General features: G+C 48.0%; 1 protein-coding gene across 3 annotated transcripts in view; it reads right to left on the bottom strand.

Annotated features, from left to right (window-relative positions):
• The window catches only part of LOC123368353 (apoptosis-associated speck-like protein containing a CARD), a 31,887-nt gene extending 13,632 nt beyond the window's left edge, over nucleotides 1–18,255 (bottom strand). The window contains exons 1-3 of one of the 3 annotated variants that reach the window (XM_045013112.1): nucleotides 18,052–18,255; nucleotides 14,630–14,702; nucleotides 9,676–9,732 (exon numbers count right to left, since the gene is read on the bottom strand). In XM_045013112.1, coding sequence (XP_044869047.1) covers nucleotides 9,676–9,732; nucleotides 14,630–14,702; nucleotides 18,052–18,255 — 334 coding nt within the window. Of the gene's footprint in view, nucleotides 1–1,166; nucleotides 1,236–2,600; nucleotides 2,682–9,675; nucleotides 9,810–14,629; nucleotides 14,703–18,051 lie in introns of those variants that run through there. The other 2 variants (XR_006578745.1, XM_045013111.1) reach the window with 2 other exon arrangements.
• Nucleotides 18,256–19,535: the final 1,280 nt, after the last annotated feature.

Below are 19,535 nucleotides of genomic sequence, written 5' to 3'. Positions count from 1 at the left end.
AATTTTCACACTTGCTGCCTGGTCTCCCTATGTATAGCAGAGACACTGGGTTGTGAAGGTTGTTTCTTTCACCTTGTGATTCCCTTCATTTTCAATGTTTGGGTTTATTCACTTACAAAAAACATTGTCAGGGAGCACTAAAGGTGGCAGACGCAGAGCACAGATGCCTCCTCCCCATGGCCTTGGAGCCTGTGTTGGGAATGTTAGAAAAGTAGGAGATGTTCAGTTAACGTCTCAGTGCTTTACTGCAGAGAGAAATTTACAAAAGCCAGGCAATGCCCAGTTCCACACAGCACATCCCCAGTTCAATTTAAGGAACCTAAATCAGCAGTCTGATTTCCAAACATGCAACTCCCAAGGAAGTCAATGCGCTCAGCCCTTTGAAAAGGGGGCCACTTATTTAGGTGCCTAAACATGGAATTAGGAATCTAACTTTAGACATACATTTCTGAAAATCTTGGCCACTGGAAAGGTGCCAACTGCCCCCATTCACCTCAAGGGAGCGTTGACTCTGAAACCTACAGCCCACAGTGTAAGGGACAGATTTTCAAACTGCGGTAAAAGCTTGGCCATGCAAAGTGGCAACTGCATGTGTGAGTGACCAGATGAGCAATGGGCAGAAACAAGACTGGCCTTACTGTACATCCTAACTCCATGCACACAGAGCCACTGGTCAGTGTGGGTTATGCTTCCTCCTCTGTGCCCCATCCAAAGAGTGTATGAGTCGACTACAGATCCAAGGGCAGAGCCTGCCTCTTTAGCTCAAGTCATGGCAGCTCACTCTTCTCACTCTAGCAACCCCTGGTTCGAGATAGTGACCATTAAACTGCCGACCTGTTAGCAATGGGCAGCTTGTCGTGCGCTGAGGGGACAGGCCGAGAGCACTAACTTTGTTGCTCTGACCTAATTAAAAATATAAATCATGTCCCTCTACACAAGGTTAACTGGCCCAGCTGCTTTAGTGATTGTGTCTGCAGGGACTGTGTGTCTGTTCAGTGCTCAGCACCACAGGGCCCGGATCCCGACCAAGATCTCTGGGAGCTACTACATTAAAATCAGTAAATCAGTGGTCTGAGACTGCAGCATGCACATTGGGGACAGTGGGGTCCCAGCTCCATGCTCTCAGTCAGGGCTTTGAACCCACTTATTGCTCTTAGCTACCGTACCTGCCAGGCACAGGAAGTGCGGGAGGTGAACGGCTGCCACAGCCATGGCTGGTTCTGCCTGGATGTTGAACAAAGGACCGGCCACTGACCATTCAGGGGTGCTCTGTTCTCTCAGATGCTCAGACCAGGAGTCGTATCTGTATTGGACGGTCACGGCTGCCCTCACCTCGAACCCCAGTTTGGTTTCAGAGCAACGGAACAAGCCTGCCCCAGGGAGGTGAACCCTGCATGGCACGGGGAGAACGGGAGAGGGCAGAACAGAGAGAAACAGTGCTAGACGGACCCCACCCAGCTAAAACAGGAGGCATCATGTCTATTTATCCCAGACTTTCTAACTGAAAGGGAAATGGGTGAAATTAGTAATACCCCTCTCTCCTGCCTAGCACCCACCATTGAAGGATTTATGGGCTTTATAGCTGTTAACAAATTAAGCATCATAAATCTTGGTAGGGAAGTAAAATTACTCCCATTTTGCAGATGGGAAACCGAGGGCCAGAGCGGGGAAATGACTTGTCACCACAGCCACACAGCTACTCAGTGTCAAAGCTGTGTATGTCCCCCAGCCCTCCTGCTCTGACTGCTAGACTCCACTGCTTTTCCAGAGCCAAGAATTGAACCCTAGTGTTCTGACTCTTCTCCCCCCCCCCACTCCCACTCTCACTAACCTGCTAGATCTCACTCCCCTCCCAGCGTCATTAGTAGAATTCAATGGTTCCTCCTGTAACAAGTGAAGGCTCTCAACCCCACCCTGGCACTGTCTGGGTGGGTACAGCCCTGTGTTATGGGCTGGCAATATGACCTCAAGTTTCTGTCCCAGTAAACTAGTCAGGTCCCCTCCAGTGCAGGAGCACCCTCATCTACACACTCCGTAGTGCTTTGCTCAGTCTATTGTACTGGCTGTATTTATTTACATGGAGCCCATGCCCATGGGGCACTTCGCATGTGTGATAGGAGTTGGCTTGTGCTCCCAGACACGGACTGCTGCAGAGGGGGTGACACCGAACTCCCAGCCCTGTTCTCACCTGTACGTCTCCTCATTCCCAGCTGGGTCCCGAACAGTCTCAGGGCATATTTCGTCTGTCGGATCCTAACACAGAAACAGATGTTAACGCAGTTCCACTGGGGATTTCCCACTGGAAAAGGAGGAAACTGGGCAGCTGTGGCCAAATGTTCGCATGCGACTGTTTCCGTGGCCTGGGACCCTGGCAGTGTGGCTGGCAAGGGGGACTCTGTGATCAGCTGGATTCCAGCCCCATGGTCAGTCACTCCTCTGGGGTGTTCCCGAGATATCCTAGTTTGGGGGAGCACGTGATTAGCAGCATGGCCAGAAGGACTGTGGGGATTATATAGAAGGAGTAATGGATACATGGATAGGCAGAGATTAGGGGTGGATGGATGTAGATGAACCTAGGGATAAAGATAAATAGACAGATACCTCCTCTGTTGGACATAACTTGCATTTGTCCTTTCTTCCTTGGTCTGCAGTGGAATCTTCTCTGATGCACCCCTCTCCTCCTCCTACAGGGGAAAATATTCCATCTAACACATCCCAAACGTAACTTGTTTTCCTCCCATGCAATCATTCTTTGTGCTGGTGAAACCTGGGTGATCTTAGTGAAAGTGTGCTGTGAGCATGGGTGTTTGAATCTTTCACAACGGCTTCCTTTCTGTCAACTGTTTATTAGACATTGAAGTTAAATAGGGATTAACAAAAACAGCCAGGAACAAATTATTTCAAACAGTTTGAAAATTCCTTCCTCTATTAAATTCTGTCTTGCCTCTTGCGGTGCTATTCTATTCTAGTTCTACTCTAATTCTATTCTATTCTTATTCCCCTTATCCATCATCGGGGTCAAAATAGTGCAAGCATGCACCATCTTTGTCAAGCAGCACTATGGTGAACCTGCTTACCATCTTCATTGATTAAATCCATCCATTGCTTCTTCAGCTTTTCTTTCATAAGAGTGGCCAGTCCTGGGTCAGACCAATGGTTCATCTAGCCCAGTATCCTGTCTTCCAATAGTGGCCAGTGCCAAATGTGTCAGAGGGAATGAACAATTATCCTGTGATCTATCCCATTATCCTGTCCCAGTCAGAGGTTTAGGGACATGCAGGGCATGTGGTTGTGACCCTGACCATCTTGGCTAATGGCCATTGATGGACATATACTCCATCAACTTCACTCTTTTTTGAATCCAGTTATACTTCCGACCTTCACAACATCCCCTGGCAATGAGTTCCACAGACTGACTGTGTGTTGTGTGAAGAAATACTTTCTTCTGTTTCTTTTAAACTTGCTGCCTGTTCATGTCATTAGGTGACCCCAGGTTCTTGTGTAATGAGAAGGAGAAAATAGCACTTCCCTATTCACTTTTTCCACACCACTCATGGTTTTACAGACCTCTAGCACATCCCCCCCCCCCTTAGTTGTCGATTTTCTAAGACGAACAGTATCAGAGGGGTAGCCGTGATAGTCTGGATCTGTAAGAAGCAACAAAGAGTCATGTGGCACCTTATAGACTAACAGATGTATTGGAGCATAAGCTTTCGTGGGTGAATACCCACTTTGTCAGAAGCATGTAATGGAAATTTCCAGAGGCAGGTATAAATATGCAGGCCAGAATCAGTGTGGAGATAACGAGGTTAGTTCAATCAGGGAGGATGAGGCCCTCTTCTAGCAGTTGAGGTGTGAAAACCAAGGGAGGAGAAACTGCTTTTGTAGTTGTCTAGCCATTCACAGTCTTTGTTTAATCCTGAGCTGATGGTGTCAAATTTGCAAATGAACTGAAGCTCAGCAGTTTCTCTTTGAAGTCTGGTCCTGACGTTTTTTTGTTTTTTTTTTGCTGTAAGATGGCTATCTTAAAATCTGCTATTGTGTGGCCAGGAAGGTTGAAATGTTCCCCTACAGGTTTTTGTATATTGCCATTCCTAATATCTGATTCGTGTCCACTTATCCTTTTACGTAGGGACTGTCCAGTTTGGCCAATGTACATAGCAGAGGGGCATTGCTGGCACATGATGGCATATATAACATTGGTGGACATGCAGGTGAATGAACCAGTGATGTAGCTGATCTGGTTAGGTCCTGGGATGGTGTCGCTGGTGTAAATATGTGGACAGAGTTGGTATCGAGGTTTGTGACATGGATTGGTTCCTGAGTTAGAGTTGCTATGGTGCGGTGTGTGGTTGCTGGTGAGAATATGCTTAAGATTGGTGGGTTATCTGTGGGTGAGGACTGGCCTGCTTCCCAAGGCCTGTGAAAGCGAGGGGTCGTTATCCAGGATGGGTTGTTGATCACTGATGATGCATTGGAGAGGTTTAAGCTGAGGACTGTAGGTGGTGGCCAGTGGAGTTCTGTTGGTTTCTTTCTTGGGCTTGTCTTGAAGCAGGAGGCTTCTGGGTACACGTCTGGTTCTGTTGATTTGTTTCCTTATTTCCTGGTGTGGGTATTGTAGTTTTGAGAATGCTTGGTGAAGATCTTGTAGGTGTTGGTATCTATCTGAGGGGTTGGAGCAAATGCGGTTGTACCTCAGTGCTTGGTTGTAGAATATGGATCATGTGGTGTGTCCGGGATGGAAGCTAGAGGCATGAAGGTAGGCATAGTGGTCGGTAGGTTTTCGGTATAGGGTGGTGTTAACATGACTGTCATTTATTTGTACTGTGGTGTCTAGGAAGTGGATCTCCTGGGTAGATTGGTCCAGGCTGAGGTTGATGGTGGGGTGGAAGCTGTTGAAATCATGGTGGAATTCTTCCAGAGTCTCCTTCCCATGGGTCCAGATGATGAAGATGTCATCAATGTAGCGTAGGTAGAGAAGGGGCATGAGTGGACGAGAGCTGAGGAAGCGTTGTTCCAGGTCAGCCATAAAAATGTTTGCATATTGTGGGGCCATGCGGGTGCCCACAGCGGTACCACTGGTCTGGAGGTATATATTGTCACCAAATTTGAAATAATTGTGCGTGAGGATAAAGTCACAGAGCTCAGCAACCAGTTGTGCTGTGTCATCATCAGGGATACTGTTCCTGACAGCTTGTATTCCATCTGTGTGTTTGTGTAGAGAGCCTCCACATCCATGGTGGCTAGGATGGTGTTTTCTGGAAGATCACCAATGCATTGTAGTTTTCTCAGGAAATCAGTCATGTCACGGAGATAGCTGGGAGTGCTGGTGGTGTAGGGTCTGAATAGAGAGTCCACATATCCAGACAGTCCTTCAGTGAGAGTGCCAATGCCCGAGATGATGGGGCGTCCAGGATTTCCAGGTTTGTGGATCTTGGGTAGTAGATAGAATAGCCCCGGTCGGGGCTCTAAGGGTATGTTGATTTGTTCCTGTGTTAGTGTAGGGAGTGTGCTGAGTAGATGGTGGTTTCTTAGTATATTCCTCAGTGGAATCTGAGGAAAGTGGCCTGTAGAATTTGGTATTGGAGAATTGTCTGGCAGCCTCCTTTTGGTAGACGAACAGGCTAAGTCCTTTAACCCTCTCTTTGTATGGTGAAAGGTTTCAGAGGGGTAGCCATGTGAGTCTGTATCAACAAAAAAACAACAAGGAGTCTTGTGGCATCTTAAAGACTAACAAATTTATTTGGGCATAAGCTTTCGTGGGCTGGAACACACTTCATCAGATACATGGAGTGGAAATTACAGTAGGCAGGTATAAATATACTAACACATGAAAAGATGGGCGTTACCTTACCAAGTGGAGGACCAGTGCTAACAAGGCCAATTCAATTAGGGTGGATGTGGCCCACTCCCAACAGTTGAAGAGAAGATCTGACTACCAAAAAGGGGGAAATTACTTTTTGTAGTGAGCCAGCCACGCCCAGTCTCTATTCAGACCCAGACTGATAGTGTCAAGTTTGCAAATTAGTTCCAGACTTCTCTTTGTATGGAAGTTATTCCACATCCCTAATCATTTTAGTTGCCCTTCTCTTTATTTTTTCCAATTCACATATTTATCTTTTGAGATAGGGCAACTGAACTGCATTCAATATTAAAAGTATGGCATACCATGGATTTATATAGTGGCATTGTGATATTTTCTGTCTTATCATCAATCTCTTTCCTAATCATTCCTAACATTCTGTTCGCTTTTTTGACTGCCACTGCACACTGAGTGGATGTTTTCAGAGAACTATCCACAATGACTCCAAGATCTTTTTCTTGAGTGGTAACAGCTAATTTAGAGCCCATCATTTTGTATGTGTTTTCCATTACTTTGCATTTATCAAATTGAATTTCATTTTTCATTTTGTTGCCCAGTCACCAGTTTAGTTTGTAACTTTGTAACTCTTCATAGTCAGGTTTGGACTTAAGTATCTTGAGTAATTCTGTATTGTCTGCAAATTTTGCTCCCTCACTGTTTATCCCTTTTTCCAGATCACTTATGAATATGTTGAACAGCACTGATCCCAGTACAGATCCTTTTGGGACCCTGGTCCTTAGATGTCTCCACTATGAAAACTGACCTTAATTCCTACCCTTTGTTCCTGTCTTTTAACGTGTTACTGATCCATGAGAGGACCTTCCTTCTTATCCCATGACTGTTTACTTCATTTATGAGCTGTTAGTGAGGCACCCTGTGATGGGTTTGGTCACAGAGACTCCTCTTGGGACTGTCACTCGATGTGCCGGGAAACCACTGAGAACAACTTTCCTGCCAGAACAGGTGCCCCTCCCCTCCTGTCTTGCTGAGTTAGACCCTCCAGTCGGTTCCAGCACAGACACAGAGGTTGGGCCAAGCTTCTCTGAAGTTCACTGAAAATGAGATTCACTCAGCCCAGGGGTTTCTCAGTTAACAGGGGCTTTCCCAGCATCCAGTGTTCAGCCTTTCTGGGAGCCTGAACCCTAAATAAATCTGTTTTACCCTGTATAATTCTTATACAGGGTAAATTCATAAATTGTCTGCCCCTTATAACACGGATAGAGAGATATACACAGCTGTTTGCTCACCCAGGTATTAATCACTTACTCTGGGTTTATTAATAAACAAAAGTGATTTTATTAAGTATAAAAAGTAGGATTTAAGTGGTTTCAGGTAATAACAGACAGAACAAAGTAAGTCACAAAAGCAAAATAAAACAAATTTCGCAAGTCTAAACCTAATAAATTAAGAAACTGATTACAGGTAATATTTCACCCTCAAAGACGTTCCAATAAGCTTCTTTCACAGACTAGACTCCTTCCTAGTCTGGGCCCAATCCTTTCCCCTGGTACAGTCCTTGTTAATTCCAGCAGACATCTCAGGTGGTAAGCAGGGGGTTTCTCATGACTGGCATCCCCCTTTGTCTTGCTACACCCCCTTTTATATCTTTAGTACAAGGCCGGAACCTTTTGTCTGTGCTTGTCCCACCCCTGCCTCCTCCATGGAAAAGTACAAGGATTAAGATGGATTCCAGGGTCATGTGACATGGTCACATGTCTCTGAGACCTCTAGTCTCCATTCCTCCTGGGCTGACCCTCACAAAGAATATAGAGCCATTCACAGTTCATTGATTTCTGAAGGACCTTTAATGGCTTCCACTTAATAGTTTACATCAGTGATACAAGTTTATATCTTATTCTCCTAACTCCAGACATAGAACTAATCCATGCAAATAAATAAGATGAACACACTTAGTAGATTACAAGCTTTCCAATGACACCATACAAAAGACCTTTTGCATAAAGCATATTCCAGTTGCATCATATTCACATTCATAAGCATATTTCCATAAAATATATGGACTGCAAAATCACAGACTCTATCAAAGGCTTTCTGGACATCCAAGTACACTATATCCACTATATCCAGTGGATCATTCTTGTCCACATTTGTCCTCAATGAATTCTAACAGAATCTTCTCCTGGGTGTTAGCTTCATCAGGTCCTCTTCATCCTCTGTATGTGTCCGAACCAGTGAAGTCGTGCCCCCTGGATTTTGTCTGCCACATCACAAACTTCTACTTCTATCCCAATGCTTTCATTTCAGAATCTGTCTCTTTGTAGACCTCATTTTATAGTGCAAAGACGTTTAATCATGAACACCTTTAGGCACTGAACCTGCCATCTCTTTACTGCCTATTCTTCTGCAGCATTGCGGAGCGCACCGCTGTTCTGTCCAGCAGGGCTTTTAGTCTCAGTGGCATATGCTTACCTGACACAATGCCTGACATGTTATTCTGCACCTTGTTGCGAAGGTACTTGAGTCGATCAGTCTGGTTTAGTCTCATTCCATTAGTCTCCATATCCAGCTTCCTTGCCTCTACTGACGCACATGACCTCTGCTTCAGTCATGCTTATTTTCATCCAGTAACAGCTTAGCTGGTCACACCTCTGGTTTTCTACTTCCTCTGGGTCTTACTGGTATGTCATCTGCATATGGCAGCTTCTCGGTTTGTTCCAGTGAGATCTTCCTGCTGATGTAGCCCATCAGTATGATAAGCAGCAGTGGACTGAGGGCCAACCCCGGTGCAGTCCAAGTCCGTTTGTTGTTCCAAAACATGTCCAGCTCATTGCTTTAGGTGATCTATGTAGGGCATTCACCAGCGTTATTAAATCCTCAGACGCTCCATATTTCTGCAGCATTGGTGTGAGCATCCTTCTGGTCTGCCTTCTCTAGGTCTATAAAAACCCGGAATCAATCCTGTTCATACTCTAGCTGCTTCTCTTTCATTTACCAAATTACAAACCTATTTTATTCTATTCTAATACCATGCCCATCACGGTGGTATCTCGTTACATGCCGTCATTTCATTAGTTCCCCAGTCACCACAGCATCTTGCAGGATAGACAGGGCTGGAGTTCCTAATGCAAAAAATAATCAAGAAAACTAACCTCATGAAATATAAACCCATTCAGACTCCTTGTACCTGTTTTAAAGAAAGCAAAAAGGGCTTCAGACAATTCATTTTGTGGATCAGCTTTAAAGAAGAACGTGAAGGACTAAGGGGTAGAAGCCATCTACCCAGATCATATAGGGTGTGAGAATAGGGTACAGAGATGGGGAAAGAAAAGGAACTCTTCACTCACCTCTGAGGGCCACCTGTCCTGTCTGGGTTGGGGGGCACAACCGAAAATTGCAGTGTCCCTGCAGAAGAGTGACCTCCTCCTGCCATCAGAAGGGGCTGCCTCAAAGCCGCTGACTTCATGAGCAGGCAGCAGCTAGCCAAGGAGACACATCACTGCTCTGCCCTGCCACATCAGCACTTCAGGGAGCAGGGCCAAATGGAAAGCAGAAATCTGGGGGGAGGGCATGTGACCCCGCATGTCCCCGCCAAAGTTGCCCCAGGTCTGTAGGTTTGTCTATTTAAGTTTAGGGCTCCCTGGGTAAGAAAAGGTTGAAAATCAATGCACTAGAATGGCAGGAGGTGGCAGGGCTGGGCTCTGGATGGCTTGGTGATGATCAGGTAGGGTGGAAAGTTGGTCCCAGGAGCTGGGAGGTAGCTCTGGTTGGGAGGGGGCAGATTTCAGGAGGGTCAGGTCACTCTGCAGTGAGACCACACTTCCAAACACCCCTCAGACTGCTTGGGGACTCACCTTCTCCTCTTATGGCATCACTGGATGCTCCTGGTTTCTGCCCCTTGCCCCCAGATCCTGCAGAGGAGAGAGAGAGAGTCAGTGAGTGTCTGAGTCACCCACGTTGTTCTCTAGCACCTCACAGGGGCAGTGGGGTCAGCACTGACTGCTAGGGGACAGTGTCTCCAAGTGAGCCCTCCCTTCCCAAGAGATAGAAAGAGAGACACACAGACTAGGAGGGACAGACAGAGAGAGAGAGAGAGACTGACACACAAACGCGCACACACAGAATGAGAGACCATGACAGAGAAGCAGAGAGCGATCCAGAGAGAAATAGAGACACTTCCGCTTAGATAGGATAAAGCTCCTTTTGCTAGCTAGTTTCCTCTACACAAGTAGGAGAGAGCTCAGGGACAGAGAGCATCTGAAGCAGTGGTGCACAAATGTTTTCGTCCCCCCCGCCCCCCACCCCTTAGCAGTAATGGAATTGGTCCCTGCCTCCCCTCCATTACTGCACAGCCAAGGGTTCGTCAGCAGCAGAGCTTGGGGTGATGAAGGCGGAGCTGGGGGCAGAACTGGGGATGGAATGGAGCTGGGTCTGGGGGCGGAGCTGGGCTGGAAGCGTGGCACTCCTTCACCATCCCCCACACGGGGGCTAGCCCAGGCCTGGAAGCAGAGCAGGACTGGGGGGGACTCAACGGGGTTCTAAGAGGAGCAAGGCTGGGGGCAGAGAGGAACTGGAAGCATGAAGCTCTCTCCCCGCACCCCCATAGCGACTGGCCCAGGCCCTGCCACTTGGCCCCCCAACATTCCTCCATGCTCCCCTAAGGGAGCCCCTGGTTTCAATGCTGTGTCGAAGTACTGCAGCTGCATTGCTATCAGTACTTGAGGTAACTAGATTAAAGCTAGCTTGGGTATGTCTATGCATATTAGCAATTACACCTCCCCTGACTGCAGTGTAAATAGATATAGCCACAGTAGGGTGACCAGATGTCCTGATTTTATAGGGACAGTCCCGATTTTTGGGTCTTTTTCTTATATAGCCTCCTATTACCCCCCCACTCCCTGTCCCGATTTTTCACACTTGCTGTCTGGTCACCCTAACCCTCAGAGATACCCCAAGATATGAAAGAGAGAACGAGGGACAGGAAACAAACGGGATTCAGGGAAACAGTGAATAAGACAGATTCACCCTCAGCTCTTTAGTGGGGATAAGAGTTAAACTTTCAGCTCATTGCCTGTTGCTTTAATATCTCATAGCGCTGCTCAGCCTCCCAGCATTTTTTCCTACCCATCTGCGTTTAATGCCAGCAATGTAACGGTGTTTTGTTCTCTCCTCTTTTTCAGTCTGATCACGGTGCACTTGGACTGAGTTCTTTATATTCCATATAATGTTGTGCACAGACCAGGGTTTACATTCTCAGATTGGGGCTCCTGTGGGTTTGAAAATATTTACCAGAGCTCTGCTGTGGTGGGCTCTGACTGAATTTAAGCCCTGGCGAGGACCAGTTAATAAGCAATTAGGCGTCATCCTCCCTGGGTATAAACTGGTGTAACTCCATGGAGCTATGCTGAATTACACCAGCTGAGAATCTGGCCCTAGATTTCTAAACAAAAGAAACCGTGGGCCAGTTTCTCAGCTGGGGTAAACTGGTGCAGTTCCAGTGAAGGTCTGTGGAGCTGTGCATGTTTGAACCAGCATAAAGTTTGGCCCTCATTCCACAGGACAAGTAGCAGTGAGGGGAAATCAGCTACAAAGCTAACAAACTGCAGAACCTTCCAGCAAGTTCAGGCAGGGACATAGAAGTGATTCTGCTTGAAAGTGAAAGCATATTTCAAGCACTTAGAAGAAACAAAATTTAAAAATTGATAGAGAAAATGGAAGATTTGTTTCCAAAAAATCTCCCCTGAATAATATAAGATGCCCCCCGCCCACCTCTAACTGTGTGTGACGTTAAGTTGTAGAGAGAGAGGAGGAGACAGACAGCTAGTGTTTGGACAACAGATTTTCAAAATAGAAACCTGGTCTTTTGTGGATCATGTATATTTGTTACTCCTTCTGTGAAAAGGTTGATGGGACAGTATTTGTGTGTTGTGCTGCAGGGAGGGAGTGTTAGAAACAGACAGAATAGAGGCTGCACACATAAAGCGAAAGCGATACAGTAGGTGGTAGAAGAGAGAGACCATCCTACAAACTCTTAGTGTTTCTGTCACTTCCTCTTAGATGGGGTAAAGCTCCTTTTTCTAGCTAACATCCTGCACATAAGTAGGAAGGCGAGATCAGGGACAGACTCAGTGGTACCTCCGTAATACCAAATGACTGGAGGATAGCTAATGCGATGCCAATTTTTAAAAAGGGCTCCAGAGGTGATCCTGGACATTACAGGCCAGGAAGCCTTACTTCAGTACTGGGCAAACTGGTTGAAATGATAGTAAAGAACAGAATTGTCAGACCATAGATGAACATAATTTAGTGGGGGAAAAGTCAACATAGTTTTTGTAAAAGGGAAATCATGCCTCACCAATCTACTAGAATTCTTTGAGGGGGGTCAACAAGCATATGGACAAGGAGGATCCAGTGGATATAGTATACTGAATTTTTCAGAGAGCCTTTGAAAAGGTCCCTCACTAAAGGCTCTTAAGCAAAATAAACTGTCATGGGATAAGAGGGAAGGTCTTCTCATGGATCAGTAACTGGTTAAAAGAGAGGAAACAAAGGGTAGGAATAAATGGTCAGTTTTCAGAATGGAAAGAGGTAAATAGTGGTGTTCCCCTGAGATCTGTACTCGGACCAATCCTATTCAACATATTCATAAATGATCTGGAAAAAGGGGGAAAACAGAGAGGGAGCAAAATTTTCAAACTATAGAAAACTACTCAAGATAGTTAAATCCAAAGCTGACAGGGCAGAGTTACAAAGGGATCTCCCCAAACTGGGTGACTGATCAATAAAATGGCAGATGAAATTCAATGTTGATAAATGCAAAGTAAGGCACATTGGAAAACATGATCTCAACTACACGTAAAAACTGATGGGGTCTAAATGAGCTGTGACCACTCAAGAAAGAGTTTGTGTAGTCGTTATGGATAGTTGTCTGAAAATGTTCACTCAATGTGCAGTGGCAATCAAAAAAATTAAAAGAATGTTAAGAACCATGAGGAAAGGGCTAGATAACCAGACTGAAAATATCATAATGCCACTATATAAATCTATGGTATGTCCGCATCTTAAATACCCTGTGCAGTCCTGGTTGCTCCATCTCAAAGAAGATATACTGGAATTAGAAAAGGTATAGAAAAGGGCAACAAAAATTATTAGGAGTATGGGAACAGCTTCTATATGAGGAGAAATTGAAAAGACTGACTTTTGAACTTGGAAAAGAGATGACTAAGGGGGGATATGATAGAGGTCTATAAATTCTTGACTGGTGGGGAGAAAACACTTCCTTATGCACTATTTACTCCTTCACATAACACAAGAACCAGGGGACACACAATGAAATTACTAGGCAGCAGGTTTAAAACAAACAAAAGGAAGTATTTCTTCACACAACACACAGTCAACCTGTGGACCTCTTTGTCAAGTTATGTTGTGAAGGCCAAAATTATAATGGGGTTCAAAACAGAACTAGATAAGGCCCTGGAGAATGGGTCCATTAATGGCTATTAGCCAGGATGGGCTGGGATGTGACACCACGCTCTGACTGTCCCTAGTCTCTGTTCGCCAGTAGCTGGGAATGGGCGACAAGGGATGGATCACTTGATGATTATCTGTTCTGTTCATTCCCTCTGAAGCACCTGGCATTGGCCACTGTCAGAAGACAGAACAGTGGGCTAGATGGACCATGGGTCTGACCCACTATGGTTGTTCTTATGACCGGGGTGTGGGGTGTGGATTTAAACGCAGACTAAAGGTCAGTGAGAGCCGATGGGGGCCCCGGGGCAGGTGAATCCCTAGCAGGCACAGTTTGACTGCTATATTGGGGTGGGGGCAGCAGGCATGCACACTGAAGTCAGTTCCCTTGGCTCACTGGCTCTCCCCCCACCTAGAGTAGTACCTGGGGGATGCTGGCTTAACGGGGGAACCCCAGCTACTGCTGCACTGACCTGAGTGCAGGAGCTGCAGCTACTCCAGCATCAGCAGCTGGAGTGATGCCATCAGTCTGGTGCCTCATGGTGCTGCTGTGGCTGTCCTCCTGCTGGGGGTACTTCTGCTGCAGAGAGGATGCCGCATGTCCGGCGCCCACTTCCCCCTCATTCCCCTATCCCCTCCCCCTTCCTCTCCTCACTGCCCCCTGCCCTATCCCATCCCCTCTACCCCACTCCACCCCCATTCCCCTTCCTCTGTTTCTTCCCCCTGCCCTATTCCATCCCCACTGCCTCTCCCGCCTCCCCCTCCCAGGCCAAGCAGAGCAGCTTGGTGTTCACAGAAATCAGGGGGCAGGAGGAGGGTGCACACAACAGTGGCACATGTCCCTGTGTGCCCCCTGCCCCCATGCCTAGCCCCTTTTTCCTGGGTCTCCAGTGCCCAAGGTCACCTTAGGGCTTAACCCCTTCCTGCCCCTGACCATACTGCAGCCGGGGGACAGGAGGCGGCTGGGTTCTGTGGGTGGTCAGCAGCCGCCTGAAGGCATTAGCTGCATTTTGGCACTGTGTTGGCAGGAAGAGAGGGGAGCTGCTTCCAGCCCTGGGGTGTGGGGATGAAAGGGGAGGAGAACGGGTTGAGCTATGGAAAGCCACTGCCAGGTCTTCCTTTCCTCCCCCCTCCCTTCTGGAAGCAGCTCCCCTCCCTTCCTGCCTGCACAGTGCCAAAAGGCTGCTGCTGGCCACATTCTGGTGTGAACCCTGGTGAAATTTGGGGGGCAGGTGACCCCACATGACCCATGCATTGTTATCCATAGAGCTCAAAGCACTTTACAAAGAAGGGTCAGTATTATTATCCCCGTTAATGCTCTCTCCCTGTCCTGATCCTTACCAGTCCCTGTTGCCTTGCAGAGTCTGTCTGCCAGGTCCCACATATTGATGTCTGTCAGGACCGCCACAGTCACCTTCACCGCATAGTCCTCCCCAAAGTAGCTGATCAGCCTGTCGCACGCATCCAGGACTTCATCTTTTTCCAGCCGGCCCCGGGGGATGTTGCTATAACCCTCTTCCATTGGGAACATGTTCAGCTTGGTCTTGAACTTCTTAAACTGGTCCTGCCCCAGCTCTTCTAGGGTGTTTACGAGGTGATCCCGCACCGTCTCCCTCTTAACTGCGAGTGATGTTACGTTGTGCAGAGAGAGGAGGAGACAGACAGCTAGTGTTTGGACAACAGATTTTCAAAATAGAAACCTGGTCTTTTGTGATCATGTATATTTGTTACTCCTTCTGTGAAAAGGTTGATGGGACAGTATTTGTGTGTTGTGCTGCAGGGATGGGAGACAGACCGAATAGAGGCTGTACACATAAAGAAAGAGTGATACAGTAGGTGGTAGAAGAGAGAGACCATCCTACAAACTCTTAGTGTTTCTGTCACTTCCTCTTAGATGGGGTAAAGCTCCTTTTTCTAGCTAACATCCTGCACATAAGTAGGAAGGAGAGATCAGGGACAGACTCAGTGGTACCTCCGTAATACCAAATGACTGGAGGATAGCTAATGTGATGCCAATTACAGGCCAGGAAGCCTTACTTCAGTACTGGGCAAACTGGTTGAAATGATAGTAAAGAACAGAATTGTCAGACCCATAGATGAACATAATTTGTTGGGGAAGAGTCAACATGGTTTTTGTAAAAGGAAATCATGCCTCACCAATCTACTAGAATTCTTTGAGGGGGGTCAACAAGCATGTGGACAAGGAGGATCCAGTGGATATAGTATACTTAATTTTTCAGAGAGCCTTTGAAAAGTTCCCTCACCAAAGGCTCTTAAGCAAAGTAACCAGTCATGGGATAAGAGGGAAAGTCTTCTCATGGATCAGTAACTGGTTAAAAGATAGGAAATGTAGGGTAGGAATAAATGGTCAGCTTTCAGAATGGAAAGAGGTAAATAATTGTGTTCCCCTAAGGTCTGTTCTTGGATCAATGGGCATTTTGACTTCCCTATGGAGATCTTCTGGTCCGGGAAGAAAGTGCTGGCTTGCAGCTTCCTGAACATGCCTGTGTTCTGAAAGATGTGTGCATCATGCACCTTTCCAGACCAGCCTGAGTTAATGTCCATGAAACACCCACCGTGATCCACAGGCACCTGGAGAACCATTGAGAAATAGCCCTTCCGATTTATGTACTCAGAGGCTAGGTGGTCTGGTGCCAGAATGGGAATATGCGTCCCATCTATCGCCCCTCCGCAGTTAGGGAAACCCATCTGTGCAAAGCCATCCACAATGTCGTGCACATTGCCCAGAGCCACGGTTCTTCTGAGCAGGGTGCGATTAATGGCCCTGCACACTTGCATCAACATGAGTCCATCGGTCGACTTGCCCACTCTGAACTGGTTAGTGAGTGATCAGTAGGCGTCTGAAGTAGCCAGCTTCCAGATTGCAATAGCCACCCGCTTCTCCACCAGCAGGGAGCTCTCAATCTCGTGTCCTTGTGCCACAGGGTGGGGGAGAGCTCAGCGCACAGTCCCATGAAAGTTCCTTTCCTCATCTGTAAGTTCTGCAGCCACTGCTCGTCATCCCAGACTTGCATGAAGATGTGATCCCACCACTCGGTGCTTGTTTCACTAGCCCAAAAGCAGCGTTCCACGGTGGTCAGCATGTCCATGAATGCTATAAGCAATCTCGTGTTGTATGCGTTGTGTGTTGATATCATCATCAGTCTTCCTCACTGTCACTTTGTAGTTTTAAGGAGTAACTTGACTGCCATTCGTGATGTGCTGACAAGACCCATCAGCATATTCCTCAGCATTTCAGGATCCATTCCCGCAGACCGAAAGGGAAGACAGAGTGCGCTGTACATAAACCGTTGAAAGACGGTGCCAAATGTGGATGGAAGCGAACGGACTGCTGGGATGCAAAGTGATGCACGACGGGGCACTGGGACAGGACCCAGGATGCCCCGGGCCCACCCTCCCCTTCCCACAAGCCTCAGCATCAGAATGGGAAGAGGTGCTCTGTGGGATAGCTGCCCATAATGCACTGCTCCGAATGCCACTGCAAGAGCCGCGAACGTGGCCATGCCACTGCGGTGGCAGCTGAGTGTGAATGCATGGCAGCGCTTTCCCTGCTGCTGTCTCTGAGGGCTGGTTTAACTCCAGGCGCTCTACAGCTGCAAGTGTAGACAAGGCCTTAGTCTTTAAGGTGCCACAGGACTCCTAGGTTTTTTGTTTTTTTTTTAAATACGTTTCCAAAGATTTTAGGCATAACAAAAGACTTTGTATCTTACTAAGGTACTGATTTGCTGGAGGGTTTGCTTAAAACTAATTCATCTAATAGTCAGAAGTAAAGTAAGGGAAACTCGTTTGTCCAGCTATCTGGAAGAAAAGGGGTGTTGTCCCTTTAAGGGCTCTTCAACAGTGGGTGAAGGGAGAAAGATTCCAGGGAAGGACAGAAAGGACAGGAAGACTTAGAAAGCAAGTTTTTTGTACTATAGTAATTAAAATTAAAATGGGTAATTTAGATAAGGGTGGTCTTTTGAAGGATTCATTTAAAAAATTATATGTCTCAAGAACCAAGCATTTAAGGCTAAAGATGAATGCTCAGATTGTGCATCTAAAAATCTGTGCAAGGATATTTTAGAGCTGTGATTTTATAAACTTCAGCCACATACGAATGAAACATCTTTAAAGCCAATTTTAAACTAAGGTCCTGTAGACTAACACGTTCTGAATAAATATTACAGTCATGCACAACCGTTTTTGTCAGTACATTCAGAAACTGATGGTATATAGGCCGGGGGTTGGAAAATGCTTCATTACCACTTGAATGGCTCTTTAACCGTTTCAGTGGTGTGCTAATAGGTCAGCCAGGCTGGAGGCTTTTTCACTTTTGAGTGAACAGATCCCCTCCCTCCGGAGGAAGAATCGCCAGGCTGCAGCAGCTGGCGGTGGAAACCTGCAGGAAGGGTCAGAACAGGGATAGGGAGAGTGGAAAGCTGGGCACTAAGACCCAGGGGGAGGCAAAGCATTCCCTTGCCTCTTATAACCTCCTCCCCTCTGTAAGCAGCTCCCCTCCCTGCTTGCCTGCAGCCCTGCACAGTGCCAAAAGGCTGCTGCTGGCCACTTCGTGGTGTGAACCTTGGTATAAATCTGGGGGGCAGGTGTTTTCCATAGATCTCAAAGCACTTTACAAAGGAGCTCAGTATCATTGTCCTCGTTAACGATCTCACCCTGTCTCGATCCTTACCAGGCCTTGTTGCCTTGTGGAGTCTGTCTGCCAGGTCCCTCTCCAGGATGTCTGTCAGGAGCTCCACTGTCACCTCCACCACATAGTCCTCCTGATAGTAGCTGATCAGCATGTCGCACACATCCAGGATATCAGCTTTTTCCAGCCGGCCCCGGGGGATGTTGCTGTATCCCTCTTTCACTGGGAACACGTTCAGCTTGGTCTTGAACCTCTTAAACTGGTCCTGCCCCAGCTCTTCTAGGGTGTCCACGAGGTGATCCCGCACCTTCTTCCCCATCCTGCCTCCTCAGCAGCTGAGCAAAACTGCCTGGGGGCTGGAACAGAGCTAGGGGAGAAGGTCTTTGCCCTGAGAAGCAATTCGTGCTCAGGAGAAATGGGGTGGGGCTCGGGCAGCCAGATGTATTGTCTGCTAAAAAGGGTCCCACTTTCTCTGGTACGTCCTCATTTCCTGTGAAAGATTTTGTCCCAAGAGGCAGTCTCAGATCTAAACAAAGTAACAACAAAACCCACCAGCTTCCTGGCTGTAACAGATGTTGTGTGCACACAGACAGGACGATCCTTAGGATTTATGGGGCCCCTACACAGCATTATAAAATGGTGTCCCACTGACTACAGTGTGTTGAGGGGACACAGCCCCTGGACAAAACCTGGCTTGGGAGCCGGGTTGCTCCACGCCAGCCAGCCTGCTCGCCCACCCTCCAGGCAGAGCCCTTGGCTGCTGGCCAGAGCCGGTCCCACACATAGGCGCCAACTCCGTGGGTGCTCCGGGGCTGGAGCACCCACAGAAAAAAATTGGTGGGTGCTCAGCATCCACCGGCAGCTCCCCATGGCCCCGCCAAGCCTCCCTGCTGCAGCTCACCTGCGCCTCCACTTCCTCCGCAATCGTGCCGCCAAGTCCTGCTTCTCCCCCCTCCCTCCCAGCGCTTGTGCCACGAAACAGCTGATTCGTGGGGCAGGGAGGGAAGGGGAGGAGGGGGAACGCGGCACCCTGGGGGAAGAGGTGGGGCCGGGATTTGGGGAAGGAATCCAATAGGGGCAGGGAGGGGATTTAGAGCGAGGACTTTGGGGATGGGGTTGGAATGGGCCAGGGGTGGGGATGGGTGTGGAGTCAGGGCGGGGCCAGGGGTGAGGGGGCGTGGGCACCCACCGGCACCGGGGAAAGTTGGCGCCTATGGTCCCACGCTGCATGTACGGAGAGGGAGCTAGGCCAGGTGAGTGGAGTGAACCTGCCGTGACTCACGGCCACGCTCCCCTCCCTCCTGGCCCGTCGCGGCTCCTCCACCCACTGCCACCTACCTGCTGCCTGCTGACTTTTGCAGGGCCGTCACCGCAGACACCCAGCTTGGGCCGGCGGGGAGCAGAGAGGGGACAGGCGGCTGGCAGCACACGCACAGACAGGCCTGCTTCCCCTCCTGCACCCCTAATCCCTGCACCCCTTCACTGCTAACCCCTGCATCCCCCTCCTGCACCATGTGGGGAAACTGACCTGGATGCACAAAGCAGCTGGCGTTGGTGCTCCCTCCCCCTGGGACTGCTGCTCCTCTGCCCTGAACACCC

The sequence above is a fragment of the Mauremys mutica genome, chromosome 4 (genome assembly GCF_020497125.1).
Source record: "Mauremys mutica isolate MM-2020 ecotype Southern chromosome 4, ASM2049712v1, whole genome shotgun sequence".
NCBI lineage: Eukaryota > Metazoa > Chordata > Testudines > Geoemydidae > Mauremys > Mauremys mutica.
Note: the sequence above shows the minus strand (reverse complement) of the source record. Positions and strands in the feature narration are given on the sequence as shown.